General features: G+C 43.2%; 1 protein-coding gene across 6 annotated transcripts in view; it reads right to left on the bottom strand.

The window, feature by feature from the left end:
- Positions 1–18,781, bottom strand: part of IGSF9B (immunoglobulin superfamily member 9B) — a 167,803-nt gene that overhangs the window by 92,232 nt on the left and 56,790 nt on the right. For all 6 annotated transcript variants that reach the window (XR_010910245.1, XM_060787082.2, XM_060787083.2 and 3 more), the window contains exons 2-3: positions 18,207–18,404; positions 8,000–8,146 (exon numbers count right to left, since the gene is read on the bottom strand). Coding sequence is in view for 5 of the 6 variants with exons in the window: in XM_060787082.2 (XP_060643065.2) it covers positions 8,000–8,146; positions 18,207–18,404 (345 nt within the window). In the remaining variant the exon portion in view is untranslated. The remainder of the gene's footprint in view (positions 1–7,999; positions 8,147–18,206; positions 18,405–18,781) is intronic.

Below are 18,781 nucleotides of genomic sequence, written 5' to 3'. Positions count from 1 at the left end.
TTTTCTTTTCATTCTGCCATCAGAGTTCATACCACATGGACATGAGTAAAAGACTTGATTCTAAAGGACCCTGATTTAAGTTACCTCTTAGCACCAGTTCTGAGGTTTTTTACCCCTGGGACTCATGCTTTATGTCCAGATCGTCCTGGACAATTATTGAGGAGACCCAGGCACCTTCAAGCCGGTTCTTTTGGCACCAAAGGAAGATCCTGAATCTTCAAAACATAGGCCATCTGAACTGGGGTTGTGGTTTGCTCCGGCATTCACAGCCATTGAGGAAAGAGGAAACTTGGTGACGCTTCTCAGCTTCAAACCCCTTGGACCCAGGACTAATTGAGACTGTAATGTATGTTTTCCTTCACCCCTCTAAAGTTTTCCAGCTCATTGCTTTGAAGAAATGATTTTGTGATAAATAAAACTTATCTTGAGCTATTTACAGCGTTTTAGGTTTTTGGGAGTTCCAGTTTCCTATAGAAGGGCAAGAAGCAATCCCCTGGGGGAAAGATGCCACGTCCATCCCTCCTTTATTGAGAATAATAGCCCCCAGGCGCGACGGCACATATAACTCCCAAATGTCAAGATTCTATTTTCCCCAAACTCCACCAGTGTTCACATTTGGGCATATTGGGTATTCATGTAGAGTATGGTCCAGATCCATCATTGTTTGTGTCCACAGTGATCTCTGGATATAGGTGAACTACAACTCCAAAACCAATGGACAATGCCCGCCAAACCCTTCCAGTATTTTCTGTTGGTCATGGGAGAACTGTGTGCCAAGTTTGGTTCCATTCCATCGGTGTTGGGGTTCAGAATGTTCTTTGATTGTAGGCGAACTATAAATCCCAGCAACTACAACTCCCAAATGACAAAATCAATTTTTTGAGAGAAGGACATACATTAGGTTGTTAGGTGTCTTCCAAATTTGGTGTCAATTTGTCCAGTGGTTTTTGAGTTCTGTTAATCCCACAAATGAACATTACATTGGGTTGTTGTAGGTTTTTCCGGGCTATATGGCCATATTCTGGAGGCAATTTTTCTCCTGATGTTTCGCCTGCATCTATGGCCAGCATCCTCAGAGACCTCTGAGGATGCTGGCCATAGATGCAGGCAAAATGTCAGGAGAAAAATTGCCTCCAGAACATGGCCATATAGCCCGGAAAAACCTACAACAACCCATGGATTCCGGCCATGAAAGCCTTCGACAATACATTGAACATTACATTTTTATTTATACAGATAAGTATTTGTTTACTGTAGTATGTTACAGTGTAGGTGGGAGGACAATTGGTCTTTAAGGCATTGAAGAATCCCTGTAACACAACAAAACATTACTACACTCCAAAACACCCCAAAAGCTTGGTAAAGCCAATATTTTGGACTGCAGTTCACAGAATCCTCCATGGCCATGCTGATTAAAGGACCCGAAGTCTAAAAACTTTTCCAATGTCTACCCCCTTCTTATACATAAGCCATCCAGTCAAACATTTCTCAAAATGGTAGGAGACAAAGAAAAAGTCAACATCACCTTCTTGAGAGAAAAAAAAAGTTTTTAACTCTTTTACAAAGCAATCCATGCTCCTTCCTTTCACCTCTGAAATGAAAGTATGGCAGTGTTCGACATGTTCTAGAGAGGGAAAGGCTTAGTCAAAGAGCAATGGTTTTAAAAAATATATTTTAAAACGAGCCCCTGATGTTCTTCAGAGTCCAACTATAAAGCAAAGCCCAGCCCTCTGCTTCACCCAGGCACTGTTCCAGGGCTCAGAAATGGCATGGAATTGCATGGCAAGAAGGGGAAGAGCCTGCCTCAGTGAGCAGGCCTAATAGTTCAAGAAATGCACATTAAAGGATGCTCAGTTGAGTGCAAAGCTCTTATTAAAAGTTAACGAGGCCAAGTTGTTCATTCTCCTGAAGGTCTGCGCCTTCCATCTCTCAGGCAGCGTCTTGTTAGGCGAGAGGGGAGCCATTTAACAAGGCAACTTTCTTCTCTCCGCTTCCTGGTTGCACATTCTCCCCATCTCCATTTTTTTTAGCATTGCTGATCTCTCCAAAGATTGGGACAGCTTGTTAGAACATCACACTGGACAAATCATGAGCATTTTTAACAGTCTCAGAATGCATTGAGAAAATTGGAGTTAGGAGATGAGATGCAAGGGGAGCACAGCCAGGTACCCTTCAATGTCCAATTTTACTAATCAACTAGGAACCTACAGTGGTGCAGTGGGTTAAACCCTTGTGTCGGCAGGACTGAAGACCGACAGGTTGTAGGTTCGAATCTGGGGAGAGTGGAGATGAGCTCCCTCTGTCAGCTCCAGCTCTCTATGTGGGAACATGAGAGAAGCCTCCCACAAGGATGGTAAAACATCAAAACATCCGGGCATCCCTTGGGCAATGTCCTTGCAGATGGCCAATTCTCCCACACCAGAAGTGACTTACAGTTTCTCAAGTCACTTATGACATGAAAAAAGAAGTCAACAACTTTTTTCCAAAAGCACTCATTTGAAAAGCACGCTAGGTATGATGCACCAGCTTGCCCACAGAAGGGAATAAAAAAACTGAAAAGCAGGGGCATGAGAGGAGTTTGGAAAAGTCAGGGTTTTTTTAAAACTGCAGATCCCAGAATTCTCTTCCTAGTTAGATCTCAGAAATATGATCTAATGATTTCCTATTTCTAGCTCCTAAATCAACACCAGATGTCTTCTTCTTAGGTCACTGTCTTGTCTTCACACCTTTCCCTGAGCAATTTTCCCCACCCACGCTGCTGCCCAAAACAGTGAGCTATGACTACTCTCACCTTCCTGTATTTCTGATCTGATGCTATTTCCAGCAATGAAAACTTCCTGCCATTTTTCTTTAGGATTCTTTGCCTCTTTAGCAAGTGAAGCCCCTGCCCTTCAACTCCTTCCATTTCCCAGGCATCGGGCACCCACTGGGCATACTTGCAATCTGCATCTTTTTCGTTGTCCACTATGGCAAAAAAACTCTGTCCTCCATTTGCTATTTTGATCAGAACGCTTTCAGTAGGAATTTTGAATAAAAACTCAGTGGTCCACTATGACAGCCTTCGTACTCTTTCACTTAGTGAAACAATAGTAGCAAAAGGAAAAGCAAACAAAATCTGGCACCCTCATGCAGAACCTTGCTCTAGTCTCTTTTAGTCATGAACCCGGTATCTGTATTATTCATATGATTTGTGTTTTCGTTTGTCTGTTCTGTCTATTCGTTTTGTTCTGTCCATTGGACTACTGTAATGCGCTCTACGTGGGGCTGCCCTTGAAAACGGCTCAGAAATTCCAACTGGTCCAATGGTCAGCAGCCAGGTTGTTAACTGGTGCTCCTTACAGAGAGAGGTCAACCCTCCTGTTCATCTTCCGGTCCCAATTCAAGGTGCAGGTGCTCACCTACAAAGCCCTAAACGGTTTGGGACCTGCCTACCTGCGTGACCGCATCTCCCTATATGAACCCACACGATCCCTTCGATCATCTGGAGAGGCCCTGCTCACGATCCCACCTGCGTCGCAAGCATGTTTGGTGGGGACGAGGGACAGGGCCTTCTCTGTGGTGGCCCCCGACTCTGGAACTCTCTCCCCAAGGATATCAGGCAAGCCCCAACGTTAGCAGTCTTTAGGAAGAGCCTGAAGACCTGGCTGTTCCAGTGTGCCTTTCCAGAATAGGAAACTCCTAGCATCATGTCCCAAATGCACTGTGTTAGAGATTTAGGATTGTCTGCACATTGCACCTACCTCCAAAAACCTCTACATTTCACCTGTCATGTCCAGCACGTTTTAAATTTGTCCATTACATTTGGCCCAGCCTTAGGTTTTAAATGCGTCATGGTGTCATTGTTTTTAGTGTTTTATTGTTTTGCTTGATGTTTTATTATTTGCTTTATGAGTTTTACTTTTACTGTTGTATTTGTATGCTGTTGTTTTGTTGGTGGCCTTGGCCTTTGTAAGCCGCATGAGTCCTTCGGGAGATGTTAGTGGGGTGTATAACTAAAGTTAATAATATAATAATAATAATAATAATAATAATAATAATTCAGATGGCACAGAATGAGATGGTCCCTCTTGGAATGAAAGTAAACTTGATAGGAAAGGCAGATGGAAGTGGGTATCGGCTCCAAGTCTGTTTTTCAGATCGATTGCCATGTGTGTGAGCCCAAAGCACCCGAGCCTGCCAGGGTCTGCATCTGAGCACCAAGTAAGGAGCACTGCTCACTTGGCGCTTGAGTGCAGGTCCTTGCAGGCCTGGGTGATTTGAGCCTACATGCCCAGGCCTACCAGGGCTTGCACCCAACTGTTGAGTAAGCAGTGCTCCTTACTTGGCACTTGGATGCAGGCCCTGGCAGTCCCGGGCACTTTGAGCCTGTGCTTTGGGTTGTGGAGCAAGGCTACCAGCAGCAAACGTGATGGGTCTTCAGCCCCAGCCAGGGAACCCTTCAACTCCCCAGATGAAAGTGAGGCAAACCCCACCCAAAAGTGCACACTGGGAAGGGAAGCCTGGTGAGACCCCCCTCCCTCAATAATGGGTCAAAATAAAATGAATCTTTCGGCACCAGAAAACCCAAAACAAATATCTGTCCTCCCAATTTTGGGGGCTCAGTAGACACAGATCAGGGGCCGCACTGAAAGCTGGTAGATTAAACAAATCAAGGTTTACCCTGAAGGCACACAACTACTCCCTTTTTGCTGTAAACACAGCTTTTTTTTTTCTTCCAGCAGCTAAGCCAGTATATTTAACTGATATAGTGCATCAAGAGGATTCCAGCTAAACACATCTGTTTTCAAGGACTCTTGGCCTATGCATCTGCTAGGCATGGATCATGAGAGGAAACTTCTTTTGAAGATGAAGGAGCAAGAAGGTGATTAGAACAATGACAAAAAGATACCAGATCCTGAATCAAGACCTGTTTGCCTTATCAGGAAGTTTGAATCAATACATGCTCCCTTTCATAGAGATTTTAACTGAAGGACATTCAACAGCACATATTGTCCTTGATGTCTCCAACAACATGATAGGAGCAGGTATCGGCTCCAAGTCTGCTTTTCAGATCGATTGCCACGTGTGTGAGCCCAAAGCACCCGCCCTACCAGGGCCTGCATCTAAGTGTAGATTAGGCTGTATCTGTAGAATTTATGCAGTTTGAAACCACTTTAACGGCCATAGCTCAATGCTATGGAATCATAGGAGTTGTAATCTATCAAATAGTGCAGGTACCTCATCAAACTATAACTCCACTGCTTCTAAAGCATTGAGACATGAGCGTTGAACTGCATTAGTTCTACAGTATAGATGGAATATGAGCTAGACACCAACATTCATCAAATAGACTTTGGTCTTCACTGGAACAACTTTTTTGCTGGCAATACACAGTCCACGGTCCTAAAAATCTTCCTTTCAATCCCACCTTGCTATCTATCTTTGGCGTTCTATCCACCAAACATAAACAGAGAAATTCAGATTTTGAGTCCAAATACACTTCATCTGGGGGCCCAGGACAGCCCTCTGCAGGCCTGTAGCCAGTATTTTGATTTGATTATGGGGGGGGGGGGGGGCTGAGTTTGATTTGGGGGGGGGGGCTGAGACTGAGTGAAAGAGGGTCTACACTAGCAAACCTTTTGTATCATTACCCCCCCCCCCCCCCCGGCTACATGCCTGGCCCTCTGGAAGCATTTTCCCATCCATTTGAAAAAACTGAAATGCCTCTCCCAATGTTTGGTAACTGGCAATAAGAGGTTTAAGCTGAAAGATCCTTCTTCATTCAGGTTTTGACTTTGGCACCATCTACTACCCCAAAGTGGTAGCAGAGAATTTCTCTGAACTGAATTTGACCCATAAGCTGACAGAGGTTCTTCACGTTTGCTGTAAACTTCTAGCCTTTTCAATCTCCTGTGTCTCTGACACTGAGCTCAAGACAATTCAAGACTCAGACTGGTACCAAGGACCTTTATACATGGCAGCAAACAACTAGACTTGGCTGTTAGAATTATCATATAGAAAAAATAATGCCGGGGAATAGATGGAGTGAAAGGTAGATGACAAAAATGGACACATAGAAGGCAGACTGCTACATGGAAGGAAATTCAGCACGATTGTATACGTCAATACATCCATGGTCACTAGAGCGAAAGAAAACGGATTTTGTAGTGTGGCTGAAGGAAGATTACAGCCTCCCATGATTTACTCTATAAATGTCAATTTGATTCAGTGTTTAGGTGGCTACGCAGTGTTACCAAATAGACAGTTTACCAAGGGGGGGGGGGGGCATTTCAACATCAAGTATAGAAGCCGAAGCCTTGTATATAACTCATATTTATCATTTCTATTATTTACTCTCTTCAGAGGGGGCAGGGGAACCAAAATAAACTTCATTTAGATGCTATTCTATCTGATTCCATTATCTTCCCATCACTGGACACCTAAAAAGATTATAATTTAGAATATTCTTGCATCCTTGTTAGTTTGGCTTTCTGCAAGTTTTCTTAGAAAGAGGAGAACAGATAAAGTCTTGATATGTAATTTTTTCCCCTGACGTTAAGTCCTGCCGTGTCCAACTCTGGGAGTTGTTGCTCATTGTCCATTGATGGCATTGTCCATAGACACCTTCAAGGTCACGTGGCCGGCATGACTGCATGAAGTGCCGTTACCTTCCCGCCAGAGCAGTACCTGTTGATCTACTCACATTTGCATGTTTTTGAACTGCTAGGTTGGCAGAAGCTGGGGCTAACAGCGGGAGCTCACACCACTTCCCAGATTCGAACCTGTGACCTTTTGATCAGCAAGTTCAGCAGCTCAGCAGTTTAACCCACTGTGTCACCGGGGGCTCCTAAGACTTGATAAGATTTGCAAAAGAGGGCTCCTGAATATGGCCATCTAGTTTGGGTTGAAAGAGTAGATGATGGAAGCTACTAGCATCTAGACCCATGGAAGACACTGTACATATGAAATACCTAGTCTATACAAATATTGATCTAAATCCTATTGTTGGTCTCAACTAGAATATATCCATTAAAGCAATGTACAGTCAGCCTCACACATTCACTGGGGTTAGGACCACAGGTCCCCACAAAATTGGGATACCTGTGGATAAAAGAAAACTTTGAGAGAACATCTCTCTAAGAATCTTCAGTAGAGGTTGACCATAGTATCATTCTGGAAGACCTACAAATACTTAGAGATGTGTTCTGTCTAAGAAGCTCTAGGTCAGTGGTGTCCAACCTTTTGGTCCTCCAAGTGGACACGCTGGCCAGGGTTACTGGGAGTTGGAGTCCCAAACTCCCGGAGGATCAAAGGTTGGACACCACTACTCTAGGTCCTGCTAGAGACCCTAGAGATTCATGGAGAAAATATATTAATCAAATCCATGAATAATCCAATCCATGAATAATCAAATGTGCAAAAGTAAAGTTAACAAAAGTGGAAGATCAATGGTAATCTGGCAGATAGACAAAGGACAATGACAACTAGAATTGATAGGATTTGACAATGTGGAATGAATTTACGGACTCTGAGTTGGCAAACGTTGAGCATTACATTGGTTTTATTGATTATGATGTATAATTGATTGTTTTAATTGTTTATAACTGCTGTTTATATATGTTTTATCTTATTCTTTATGTTGGCATCGAATTGTGCCTTTTGTAAGTCACCCTGAGTCCCCCCTTGGGGGTTGAGAAGGGCGGGGTAGAAATGCGCGAAATAAATAAATAAATAAATTCCATGGATTTGATCTGTTTACACTAGCTGAGACTAACAGGTGGAAACTTTAGCAAAAAATATTTTCAAATAACAAGTTGAACCCAAGGAGACACTGAGAAGTCAATCCAAAATGGCTATGATTCAGGAAACAGGCAATACCAGATTTGTTTGGTGCAAAAGAAGATTCCTATGATGCTTCAACTAAAAACTGCATGGAAATGAATATATCAGAGGCAAATGCATGGGGAAAAAATGTTGTTGATGCGGAACCACCCTCAACCAAGGGAGCTCTTATACCTACCGTTGACGGTGAGATGCACCCAGCTGCCGTTGTGGAACGTATCGTACTGCTGATCCAGCATGAGCACTTTGCACTCATACCAGCCCTGGTCCTCGGAGCGAATTTGTTCAATGCGCAGAGATGCCTTGTCATGAAGGTTGGCACGGCCTACAAGAGAGCAGCAACATGGAGGTTAGCAGAAATAACAGTTACACTATGGCACTTGCCATTTGTACCCAACTGTAATGTAGGCAGAGAAGACTGTTCAACTAGAGCACGGTTCCAAAATTAGAAAGAATATCTACTATTAGTAGTTTTCCAGCCAAAAAAAAATTACAAAATGGTTTCTTAACAATCAGGGTAATTTTTGTGTGTGGGTCAGGAGCAACTTGAGAAACGGCAAGTCACTTCTGGTGTGAGAGAATTGGCCGTCTGCACGGATGTTGCCCAGAGGACACCCAGATGTTTTGATGTTTTATCATCCTTGTGGGAGGCTTCTCTCATGTCCCCACATTGGGAGCCGGAGCTGACAGAGGGAGCTCATCCGCGCTCTCCCGAGATTCAAATCTGCGACCTGTTGGTCTTCAGTCCTACCGGCACATGGGTTTAATCCATTGCAGCACTGAGGGCTCCTTAACAATCAGGTAAGCTTCCTGGAAAGGACAACAGAGCACTAAGATTTTGCAAAGAATTCCAGAGGATTTTTCTGTGCAGAAAACAGGTGTTTGTTAATGCTGAAAATACATGTCTTTCACAGGAAATAATGTTTTCTGTGCAGGAGACTGGGGATGCGGGGGGGGGGGGGGGGGAGGTTTGCAAAAACAAACAGGGTTTTTCAATGCAGAAAAATCCTCTCGAACACTGGCATGCTCAAATATGGGGTGAATATTGCCCAAAATATTCATTTTTTTCCAGCAGTAGAGAAAATTGTAGTAATTAGAAATAATTGAAGGTTTACATTCCTATCTCAAACTATGCCAGCAGGGAAGGGAAATTTATGGATGAAATGACCTTGAACGCACATAGGAAAACTGTATAATGGATAAAAAGACGGTTCCCTTTTGTTCATTGACCAATGACAGATCAGTTCATATCAGACTTGTGCATCTGTTCCAACTGTGGCCATTTTCCAGGAACTGGTGATATAGGTACACACAACTTAAGCGAGTTGGAGTCTAGAACTTCAGATAAGAGGTTTCTAAGTAACCCCCACCTCATCAAAATGTAAGTAATTTTTTAAACGTACATAAAACATTTATTTTTTCTAATGTTTTTAAAAGTTGACACAGTTTAAGATCTCTGCTTATTATTTTAAGTCAGCCTGGTGGCAAAAGTCCCAATTTTCTAGACCCAAGTAAATAACTTTCCCAGTTCTGCCCCTAATTTTACCTTGTGGTAAGACCTGATTAATTTTTTTTTGTTATCTAGGACACATTAGCATGTATCTGGTGGGATATATTAGACAACATAACAGGAATTAGAGATGACAGGACATATTACTCCATTGATCCACTCCATAATTCTGTTGAGAACAATAAGAGGTATGTTAAGAAAGAACTATTATTATGGTAATAGGCTCCTCAACTGTGACAATGCTTGGAAATCCGCCTCTCACACAATTCTTAGTCAACAGAGGAGGAAAATATGGAATGCAGTGATAATGAATAAAATTGCAGTGTATAAACATCCTCCGGAAAGAGGAAAAACAATGGAGACGTTCCATCACAACTTTCGTTTATTCATTGTTGGAACAAATAGAGGCCCTTGGGGTTCACACCAGAAGAGAATGGAGAACGGGAACTAACAAATTAGAGCACTGGAATATCTTATTGAGCTTCTCTTCCTACCTCTTTATGTCCTTGTTTGACATTGAAAAAAAATGGCACATAAGATTACATTTTCATTAGCACAATTATACATATGTATTTTATGATGATTATGATATTGTTAGTGTGGGTTGCCGGAGCCATCATTCTTCAGTCAGCTCCTTCTTCAAAGTATTTTCAGTAAAGGTGGGGATCACATGGTTATTTTTGGTCTTGTCCCAAGAGAAAGGAAAAATATTGAATAGAGATAGATAGATAGATAGATAGATAGATAGATAGATAGATAGAGTCTGCAATCCTAGACAGTGATAATGAATGCTGGAGTGAGTGACCAAATAATATTCTGAGGATCACCCAGTTCACACCCTTGTTGGCATATCTGTCAGTTTTCTGTCAGTTTTCAGGTGCTGTTAGATTCCAGCTCTCATCAGTTCAGCCAGTATGGGTCAACCATTGGAGCTAGAATCCAACAACATTTGAAGACTATATTTCTTCATTTCCCCAGTTCTAAGACAAAAAATTTCTAATGGTTAGTAAATGCACCTTGACTTGTCATGAATGCAGACATTTGCTTTTTAATGGATGGGGACATTGGTCCACCTAATTCAGCTATCTCCAAACTGAGCCTTCTAAGTGTATTGGACTTATTTATTTCTCGTGTCAGGGCAGCCAGTCAATTATATTACATTTCTAACAGAACAAAGCAAACAAACAGACATAATTCTAAATTTGTGAGTTTGGTAGTTGATTAAATGTCCTTTGACCAGTAGCTGGCCACTTGGAGTGCTTCTGGTGTTGCTGCAAGAAGGTCCTCCATTGTGCATGTGGCAGGGCTCAGGTTGCATTGCAGCAGGTGGTCAGTGATTTGCTCCTCTCCACATCCGCATGTCGAGGATTCCACTTTGTAGCCCCATTTCTGAAGATGGCTCTGCATCTCATGGTGCCAAAGCGCAGTCTGTTCAGCGCCTTCCAAGTCGCCCAGTCCTCTGTGTGCCCAGGGGGGAGTCTCTCATTTGGTATCAGCCATTAGTTGAGGTTCTGGGTTTGAGACTGCCACTTTTGGACTCTCACTTGCTGAGGTGTTCCAGCGAGTGTCTCTGTAGATCTTAGAAAACTATGTCTAGATTTAAGTCGTTGACGTGCTGGCTGATACCCAAACAGGGGATGAGCTGGAGATGTGTCTGCCTTGGTCCTTTTACTATTGGCTGCTACTTCCCGGCGGATATCAGGTGGTGCAATACTGGCTAAGCAGTGTAATTTCTCCAATGGGGTAGGGTGCAGACACCCCGTGATAATGCGGCATGTCTCATTTATTGGACCAAAATCCCCACTGGCATCAGCAAGAGTGGTCAGTGATGATGTGATGCACATTGCACGGTGACAGGTTATGTGAAGCATGAGTTAACTAAATTACTGACCTAAATTCCAGGTTTTCAGGTTGAGTGTCCTCTTTTCTGAAATATTTGGGACCATAGGTGCTTTGGAAAGGGTCTTTTTAGAGTATTTGCATATGCATATTGAGATATCTTGGCATGAATCCATGCCTCCCACTATTTCATAGATCCTCAAATCTCTCAGTCTCCCTCCAGCCTCTCACCACATTTGTTTTCTATGTGTGCAACACATCTGATGTAATCTGATATGAGACACATCTGATATCGGAAAGAGGATGCTGAGCTTGTCCGCCTATTGATATAATCTAACAACAGGGCTCTCCTTACAGTCCAAATGAGAAAGCAACCTCAAATAATATCAAAACTTTGATTTTGCTTGAGAATGTGAGGTCAGGAGCAGATCCAATGAACCCTTGACTTGTGTTCTCCCATCCTCAGCTGCACCTCCATCTCTGCCAAACCTGCCACTCAAGCAAGAACAAATCTACAATGCTTTGAGAGTGCAGATTTAATAGGGTAATTTGCATTCCTGGAAGGAAATCAGGGATGTTCCTGACAGCTTGTGACCGTAGCAAGCAGTCATCCGAGCTCATGGAAAAGGGCAGTGCCCTATGGCAGAGCTGGGAGGTGGCTGAACCGCAGCCTCTTGCTTAAAGCATAATGGGCATATTGGACTGGAGCCTCCATATTTCATCCAATACATTCTCTTTTTGCTGTCACAAGTCCCTGAGCTTAGAAATATTATTTTGGGGGGCTAAAGTTCACAGTTCACTATGCCTGCCAAGGCATTCTAGGAGCAACCATCCAAGCACTAGTCCAGTAGGTTCAAAAGCAAAGGGGGCTATGGGTCAAATCCAAAAGAAACCGTTAATAACTGTTGTGAGGGCTTTGACTGGAGTGTTCCTGAATGGCAGGTGGTTGGACTGGATGGATCTTGCGGTTTGCTCCAACTCTGTGACTGTATGATTCCAACTCACATATCCCCCCCCCCCCCTGTTATTTATGGTCATGGGAACTGGACAGTAAAGAAAGCTATAGAAAGAAAATGACATCCAATGAAATGTGGTGCTGAAGGAGAGATCTAAGGATCCTATGGACTGCCAAAAAGACAAAGGAATGGGTCTGTGATCAAATCAAGCCTGGATTCTCCCTAGAAGTCAAGATGACTAAACTAAGGGTGCCATACTTTGGACACATCATGAGACAATACGGCTCACCACAAAGGATGGTAACGTTCAGTAAAGTGGATGTGTATATGTTCTGCCAAGTCACTTGTTGTCTTATGGCAACCCCGTGAATTCTATAGGAATTTGCTTAGGTAAGAATACTCAAAGGTGATTTTGTCAGTCCCTTCTTCTGAATATAGCCTACTGGGTATTGATTGGAGTCTAACTAACCAGAGCTGATCCTGCTCAGCTTCCAAGACCAAACAGGATCTGGTAGTAGTGGAGTATTTACGCAATAGGGGGGAAAGGAAGAACACAACACGTTGGATCAATTCAATCAAGGAAGCCAAGGCCCTGTTTTTGGAAGACCTAAACTGGGTTGCTGATGACCGAAGCTCATGAAGGCCTCTCATTCATAGGGTCACCATAAGCTGAGGCCAACTTGGTGATAAATAAAAACAATGAATCATGAGATCCTGGAGAGACATATAAGTTGTTTCTTTTGTTTTTTTTGTTTGTTTGTTTTTTTTGTCGTGTCAGGAGCAAGTTGCTTCTGGTGTGAGAGAATTGGCTGTCTGCAAGGACGTTGCCCAGCGGACACCTGCATGATTTTGATGTTTTTATCATCCTTGTGGGAGGCTTCTCTCATGTCCCCACATGAAGAGCTGGAGCTGATAGAAGGAGCTCATCCGCCTCTCCCCGGATTTGAACCTGCGACCTGTCAGTCTTCAGTTCTGCCGGCACAGGGGTTTAACCCACTGTGCCACCGGGGGCTCTGACATATAAGTAAACTTGATATTTAAAAATGGACCAGGGGAGTGTGGCCTTTGGATCCATCCAGAGATGGCCCACACTCAAGCTTTCCAACCCTGAGGCCCATGGGGGAGGTTTGATGTGGCAGGATGGTCCCACTGCCCCCACAATGTCAGTTCTCATTTCTTTTTCCTCAGTTCCCTAGGAGTGCAGCCGTCCAGAGGGGTTTAGCACACAGCGTGAGTGAGCAGCGGCAACTTCCCCCCTCCTGAGGTTGTCATGCAAGGTTTGCAGCACACAGGTCCCCGAAAGCATCACTCGGAGCTTTATGCTGCAGCTACGGGGCGGCCACAGGAGTCGGCACGGAGGGAGCAGCAGCCCTCCTTTTCAATGCCTAGGCTTCTCTTGGCCCAGACAGCCCAGCTGGCATCTCTCTGCCGCTGCTTAATTAAAACCAACCAGGCGGAAAGAATGGAATTTAAAAAACAAAATAAAAAGAGGCAAGAGATGAAGAGAGTGAAATAGAGAGGGAGGGGGCAGAGCGAGAGAAAAAGCAAGCTTGGCCTGATCTGTGTATTAACCAGCCAGGCCAAACTGGACTCAAGCCGAAGACAGATGTACCATTTTGCTTGTGGCAGAGGTCATTTGAAAGCATCTTCACTCCCTCCTGGAAATAAGATAAGCTTCTTCTTTTCTTTTCTTCCCCCTTCCTGCTCTAGACCATGTTCTGAAAGCAGGAGGGAAATGGGACTGAGAAATAATTCTTCCCATTTCATATCTAGTGAAGCAAAGCTAGCAATGCTTGGCACAGATCAGCTAACAACCATGATGTTTTCTCATAAGACATCTTTTCCTGGATATTCCCATCACTACTACATTCTGTGAGTGAAGCTCTATTCAATATCATTCAAGGTCAGGAGGAGTGGGAATGCCAGAGTGAAAACTGGGGAAAGGAGCTCCTGTGCCCGCTATGCCCTTTCCACCAGAAGTGTTTATGTAGTTGCTCTGGAGGACCTAGAAAATTCCTAGATAGACTTCACAAACTCTGAGGATATCTGCCATAGATGCAGGCAATATGTCAGGAGAGAATGCTTCTGGATCATCGCCATACAGCCTGAAAAACTTCTTGTTGTTTATTCGTTCAGTCACTTCCAACTCTCCGTGACCTCATGGACCAGCCCACGCCAGAACTCCCTGTCTGCTGTCACCACCCCCATCTCCTTCAGAGTCAAGCCAATCACTTCAAGGATACTATCCATCCATTGTGCCCTTGGTTGGCTCCTCTTCCTTTTTCCTTCCATTTTCCCCAGCATCATTGTCTTCTCCAAGTTTTCCTGTCTTCTCATGTTGTGGCCGAAGTATGTCATCTTTGCCTCTAATATCCCTCCCTCCAGTGAGCAGTCAAGCTTTATTTCCTGAAGTATGGACTGGTTGGATCTTCTCGTGATCCAAGGCAGTCCCGGAATTTTCCTCCATCACCACAGTTCAAAAATGTCTATCTTCCTTCACTCAGCCTTCCTTATAGTCCAGCTCTTGCATCCATAGGCAACTAGAGGGAATACCAAAAACTTACAGCAACCCAATTCCTAGATAAATTCTCTATAATTTGCTAGTCGTCCAGGGTGTTTCTTTGGTAACTTCTGGTGGAAGCATGTCTTGGAATTGCCTGGAGAATATAGTGAATTCCTAGAGAGGATTTTTTCCCCAATGCATGTAGGTTAAACTGTAGGAACCGGCCACATATGTACTGGGGTCATATTGAACTCCTTATTACCCCAAAGGGAAGTATCAGGCAGAGTTACCTAGGGAATTTGAACACAGCAAACCAAACAGTTTTAGGTGTGGATGATTTCCACCTTATTTTATTTATTTATCATGTCAGAAGCGAAATGAGGAGACAGTTGTAATGTATTTTAAAAACACAAATGAATTTTTTAAAAACACAAAGAATTGCAACACATTTGTGCCCAGGGGATGCCCGAATGTGTTGCAATTCTGCAAGGAGGTTTCTCTCATGTCCCACCAGAGACACTCCAAGTGGCCAGCTACTGGTCAAAGCACATTTACTAAAGAATTTACTAGAGAGAAGCCTCCCTGCAGAATTGCAACACATTTGGGAATCCCCTGGGCAACATCCTTGGAGAAAACTGATTTTCTCACACCAGAAGCAACTTGCAGCATTTCCACCTTATTACCCCGTTAGATATATGGCGACTGAAGGAAAAATTCATGTGGGTACTAGTATGCTTATCGAGCCCCCAGTGGCGCAGTGGATTAAACCACTAAGTTGCAGAACTTGCTGACCGAAAGGTCGGTGGTTCAGATCTGGGGAATGGAATGAGCTTCTGCTGTTAGCCCCAGCTTCTGCCAACCTAGCAGTTCGAAAACATGCAAATGTGAGTAGATCAATAGGTACTGCTCTGGCGGGATGGCAATGGCACTCCATGCAGTCATGCTTGCCACATGGCCTTGGAGGCATCTACAGACAATACCGGCTCTTCAGCTTAGAAATGGAGATGAGCACCAACCCTCAGAGTCAGACATGACTAGACTTAATATCAAGGGGAAACCTTTACCTTTACTTTATGCTTATGGTGAATTTAGCCACCACACAGCTACACCTCTATTACTGTGTGGTTTTTAGGGATCCCGAAATGGCCCATGGACCTACACTTCACCCACATCTGCTGTAGAGCTACCATCACTCTTCAGAGAGTCCCCAACTGGCAGTTTCCATACCATAAGTTCCTGAGTTCCTATCAGAAGCTGAGCTGAAATTCTGTTGGACAACTGGCTACTGAGATGACAATGCGAGTGTTGCTGTATTATTCCACATTTTTTTATTATCTATACTTGCATGCTTTTAGAAATCATACACCCAAGGACTATCTTTTATTGACTGGTTGATTTCACTTGTATATCCCACCTTTCTCCTGTAATTTGGACCCAAGGTAGTTTACAACCAGATTACCTTTTAAATAATAATGGCACAGAGGAAATCAAACAAAAATAACATTGAAATTAAAATATTAAAACACAATTGAAATAAAGGCAATTAAATGCACAATAAGCAGCACCTGGCATGTACTCATTAAAAACCTCTTAGCAGCCAGTCAGTTGCCAACTAAATAAAAAAGGTCTTGACTTCCTATGTGTGCTTGTTTGGAAGCAAGTCCTGCAGGGTTCAATGGAGCTTATTTCCAGATAAATGAGGGCAGGGTTGAAGCCATGGAGTATGTTCTTAAAACCTGGGTGTTATTCTAGGCACCTCCAAGCAGCCAAGTCTTCTTTTCATTCAACCTTGCAATCCTGAGACTTTTGAAGATATGGCTATTCAAGATTTTGTTTTAAAAGTCCCAATGACAATGCTGAATGGCTCTTACCAATGCAATGTTCACATTTGCAATCAAGGCTTAGAAAGTTATTCTTTTGATTACATTGAGGGATTTCAAAAGTAATTTGTTGTCATTGCTTTATGCCATGCTAAAATAATTTGTTGCACTGCTTGCCACTTTCTACTACTTTCCATTGCTTATTTAAGTTGAAAAGCCATCAAGGCTACAAACCAGTGGGTTGTTGTAGGTTTTTTCGGGCTATATGACCATGTTCTAGAGGCATTCTCTCCTGACATTTTGCCTGCATCTATGGCAAGCATCCTCAGAGGTAGTGACCTCACTACCTCTGAGGATGCTTGCCACAGATGCAGGCGAAACGTCAGGAGAGAATGCCTCTAGAACATGGCCATATATCCCGAAAAAACCTACAACAACCCAGTGATTCCGGCCATGAAAGCCTTTGACAATACATTCCTACAAACCAGCTTCAGCACTGCGCTCATCGGAGGAGGCCCTGCTCTCAGGCCCACCCCAAATCTCAAGTACGGCTGGTGGGAAAGAGGGAGGGCCTTCTCTGTGGTTGCCCCCACCACAGGAACTCCCTCCCTAAAGAAATAAAGCCGGCCCCTCCCTCCTCTACTTCAAAAACAACTGAAGACTCACCTTTGCTCATTAGCATATGGAGAGGAGGAGGCTTAGACAATGAAAGATCACTACTGGACCTCTGGTTGAGAATTATTTCGTATCCAGGCTCTACTAGTCCATGTTGGCCCAGTTATCATCACTGGCCACAAAACCAACTCACACAATGTTGTGAATGATAGTTGGCTTCTGTAGATCAATGTGAATTGTTTTATGTTCAGATTTTACACCATTATATAATTTTTGTTTGATAACGTTTGCTTTAATCTGTTGATCTTATTTTCTAAATGTTGTTTTTATATGTGGGGTTTTGGGGGGTTATGATGTTGGTAATTGTTTTATAAAGGCATTGAATGTTTGCCTGGATTCTACCCTGAGTCCCCCTGGAGTGATAGGGCAGCATATACTATTATTATTATTATTATTATTATTATTAGCCGTTCCCTGACACATGTTGCTGTGGTCCACTCTTTGTATATGTGTATATGTATATGTGTATGTATATATATATTTGTGTATATGTGTATATATGTGTGTTTGCATGTATGTGTGTGTAGTTTTGCACATGCGTTGTAATGTATTTTTTATTTTTTAGCTTTTTAAGTCTCTTCCACTGTGTTTTTCAATGTTTTTTATGAGTGATGGTCACTCATTGGCCAGATAGGTGTATTGTGTCCAAATTTGGTGTCAATTCGTCCAGTGGTTTTTGAGTTATATTAATCCCACAAATTACCATTACATTTTTATTTATATAGATGATGATGATGATGATGATGATGATGATGATGATGATGATTATTCCTAACTGACCATAAAATTATAAAAAATCTGAAAAATTCTTGTCAAAACACTTCTGGAAAATGCTCTTCAAGGTCATCTCCAAAAATAGCCAATAATCAGCAATTTCAGTCTTATGCTACTCATATGATGCCACTACTTCTGGGGAAGGTAACAGCTCCAACAATCCACCAAAGTAAAAGCCCATGATTCTTTGAGGTAGCCCTAGACAGTTTAGTCAGTGGTACTGAATGCTGGGACTTGTAGTATAGAAACATTCAAAGGGCCAAATGGAGATGGCCAATTTCTCTATGGTTTGAGAAAGCGCAACTCACCGGCATATTCTGGGTCCACATGGGGAGGGTAGAACCCAAATTTGATGAAGATGGGTATAGGCACTCCAAACTTGAACCACTCCACCACATAAGGAGGGGGCTGGCCTGTAAGTGGATGGATCACGTCGCATCCCAGAATCACACTCTCCCCAGCACGAGCCGTCACAAACTCGGGTTCCTCCCTTAAGCCGTGGGCACCTGGAAAAGTGAATGAGAGAAGAGTAAGAAAAATCAGTGATTGCCAAAAAGCCATTCTGCCAATCTTGATGTGGCACAATGAGAAACTGGCAGCAGTTGGTCTTACATAACTTTGAAAAGCCTTCTGAATCACCCAGATGCTGATTGCCAAGACAGTGAGAAATGAAAGGCGGGAAATCAATAAAGAAAAAGGCACTGTGAGCTAAGCTTGGCATAGAAGACAAATCAGTAACTCTTGTTTCCAGCAGAAACCGTATTTTCACTTATGTCAGAATTAAATGACCCTGTGATGTTGGCTTGACCTCCTCAGTCCCTGTGATAACCATGTCATGGTCAAAAGGAGTCTTAATGTCCTCTTACCAAGTAGAAAAAGGGAG

The sequence above is a fragment of the Anolis sagrei genome, chromosome 7 (genome assembly GCF_037176765.1).
Source record: "Anolis sagrei isolate rAnoSag1 chromosome 7, rAnoSag1.mat, whole genome shotgun sequence".
Taxonomy (NCBI): domain Eukaryota; kingdom Metazoa; phylum Chordata; class Lepidosauria; order Squamata; family Dactyloidae; genus Anolis; species Anolis sagrei.
The sequence above is the reverse complement of the archived record's forward strand: the minus strand, read 5'-3'. Positions and strand labels throughout refer to the sequence as shown.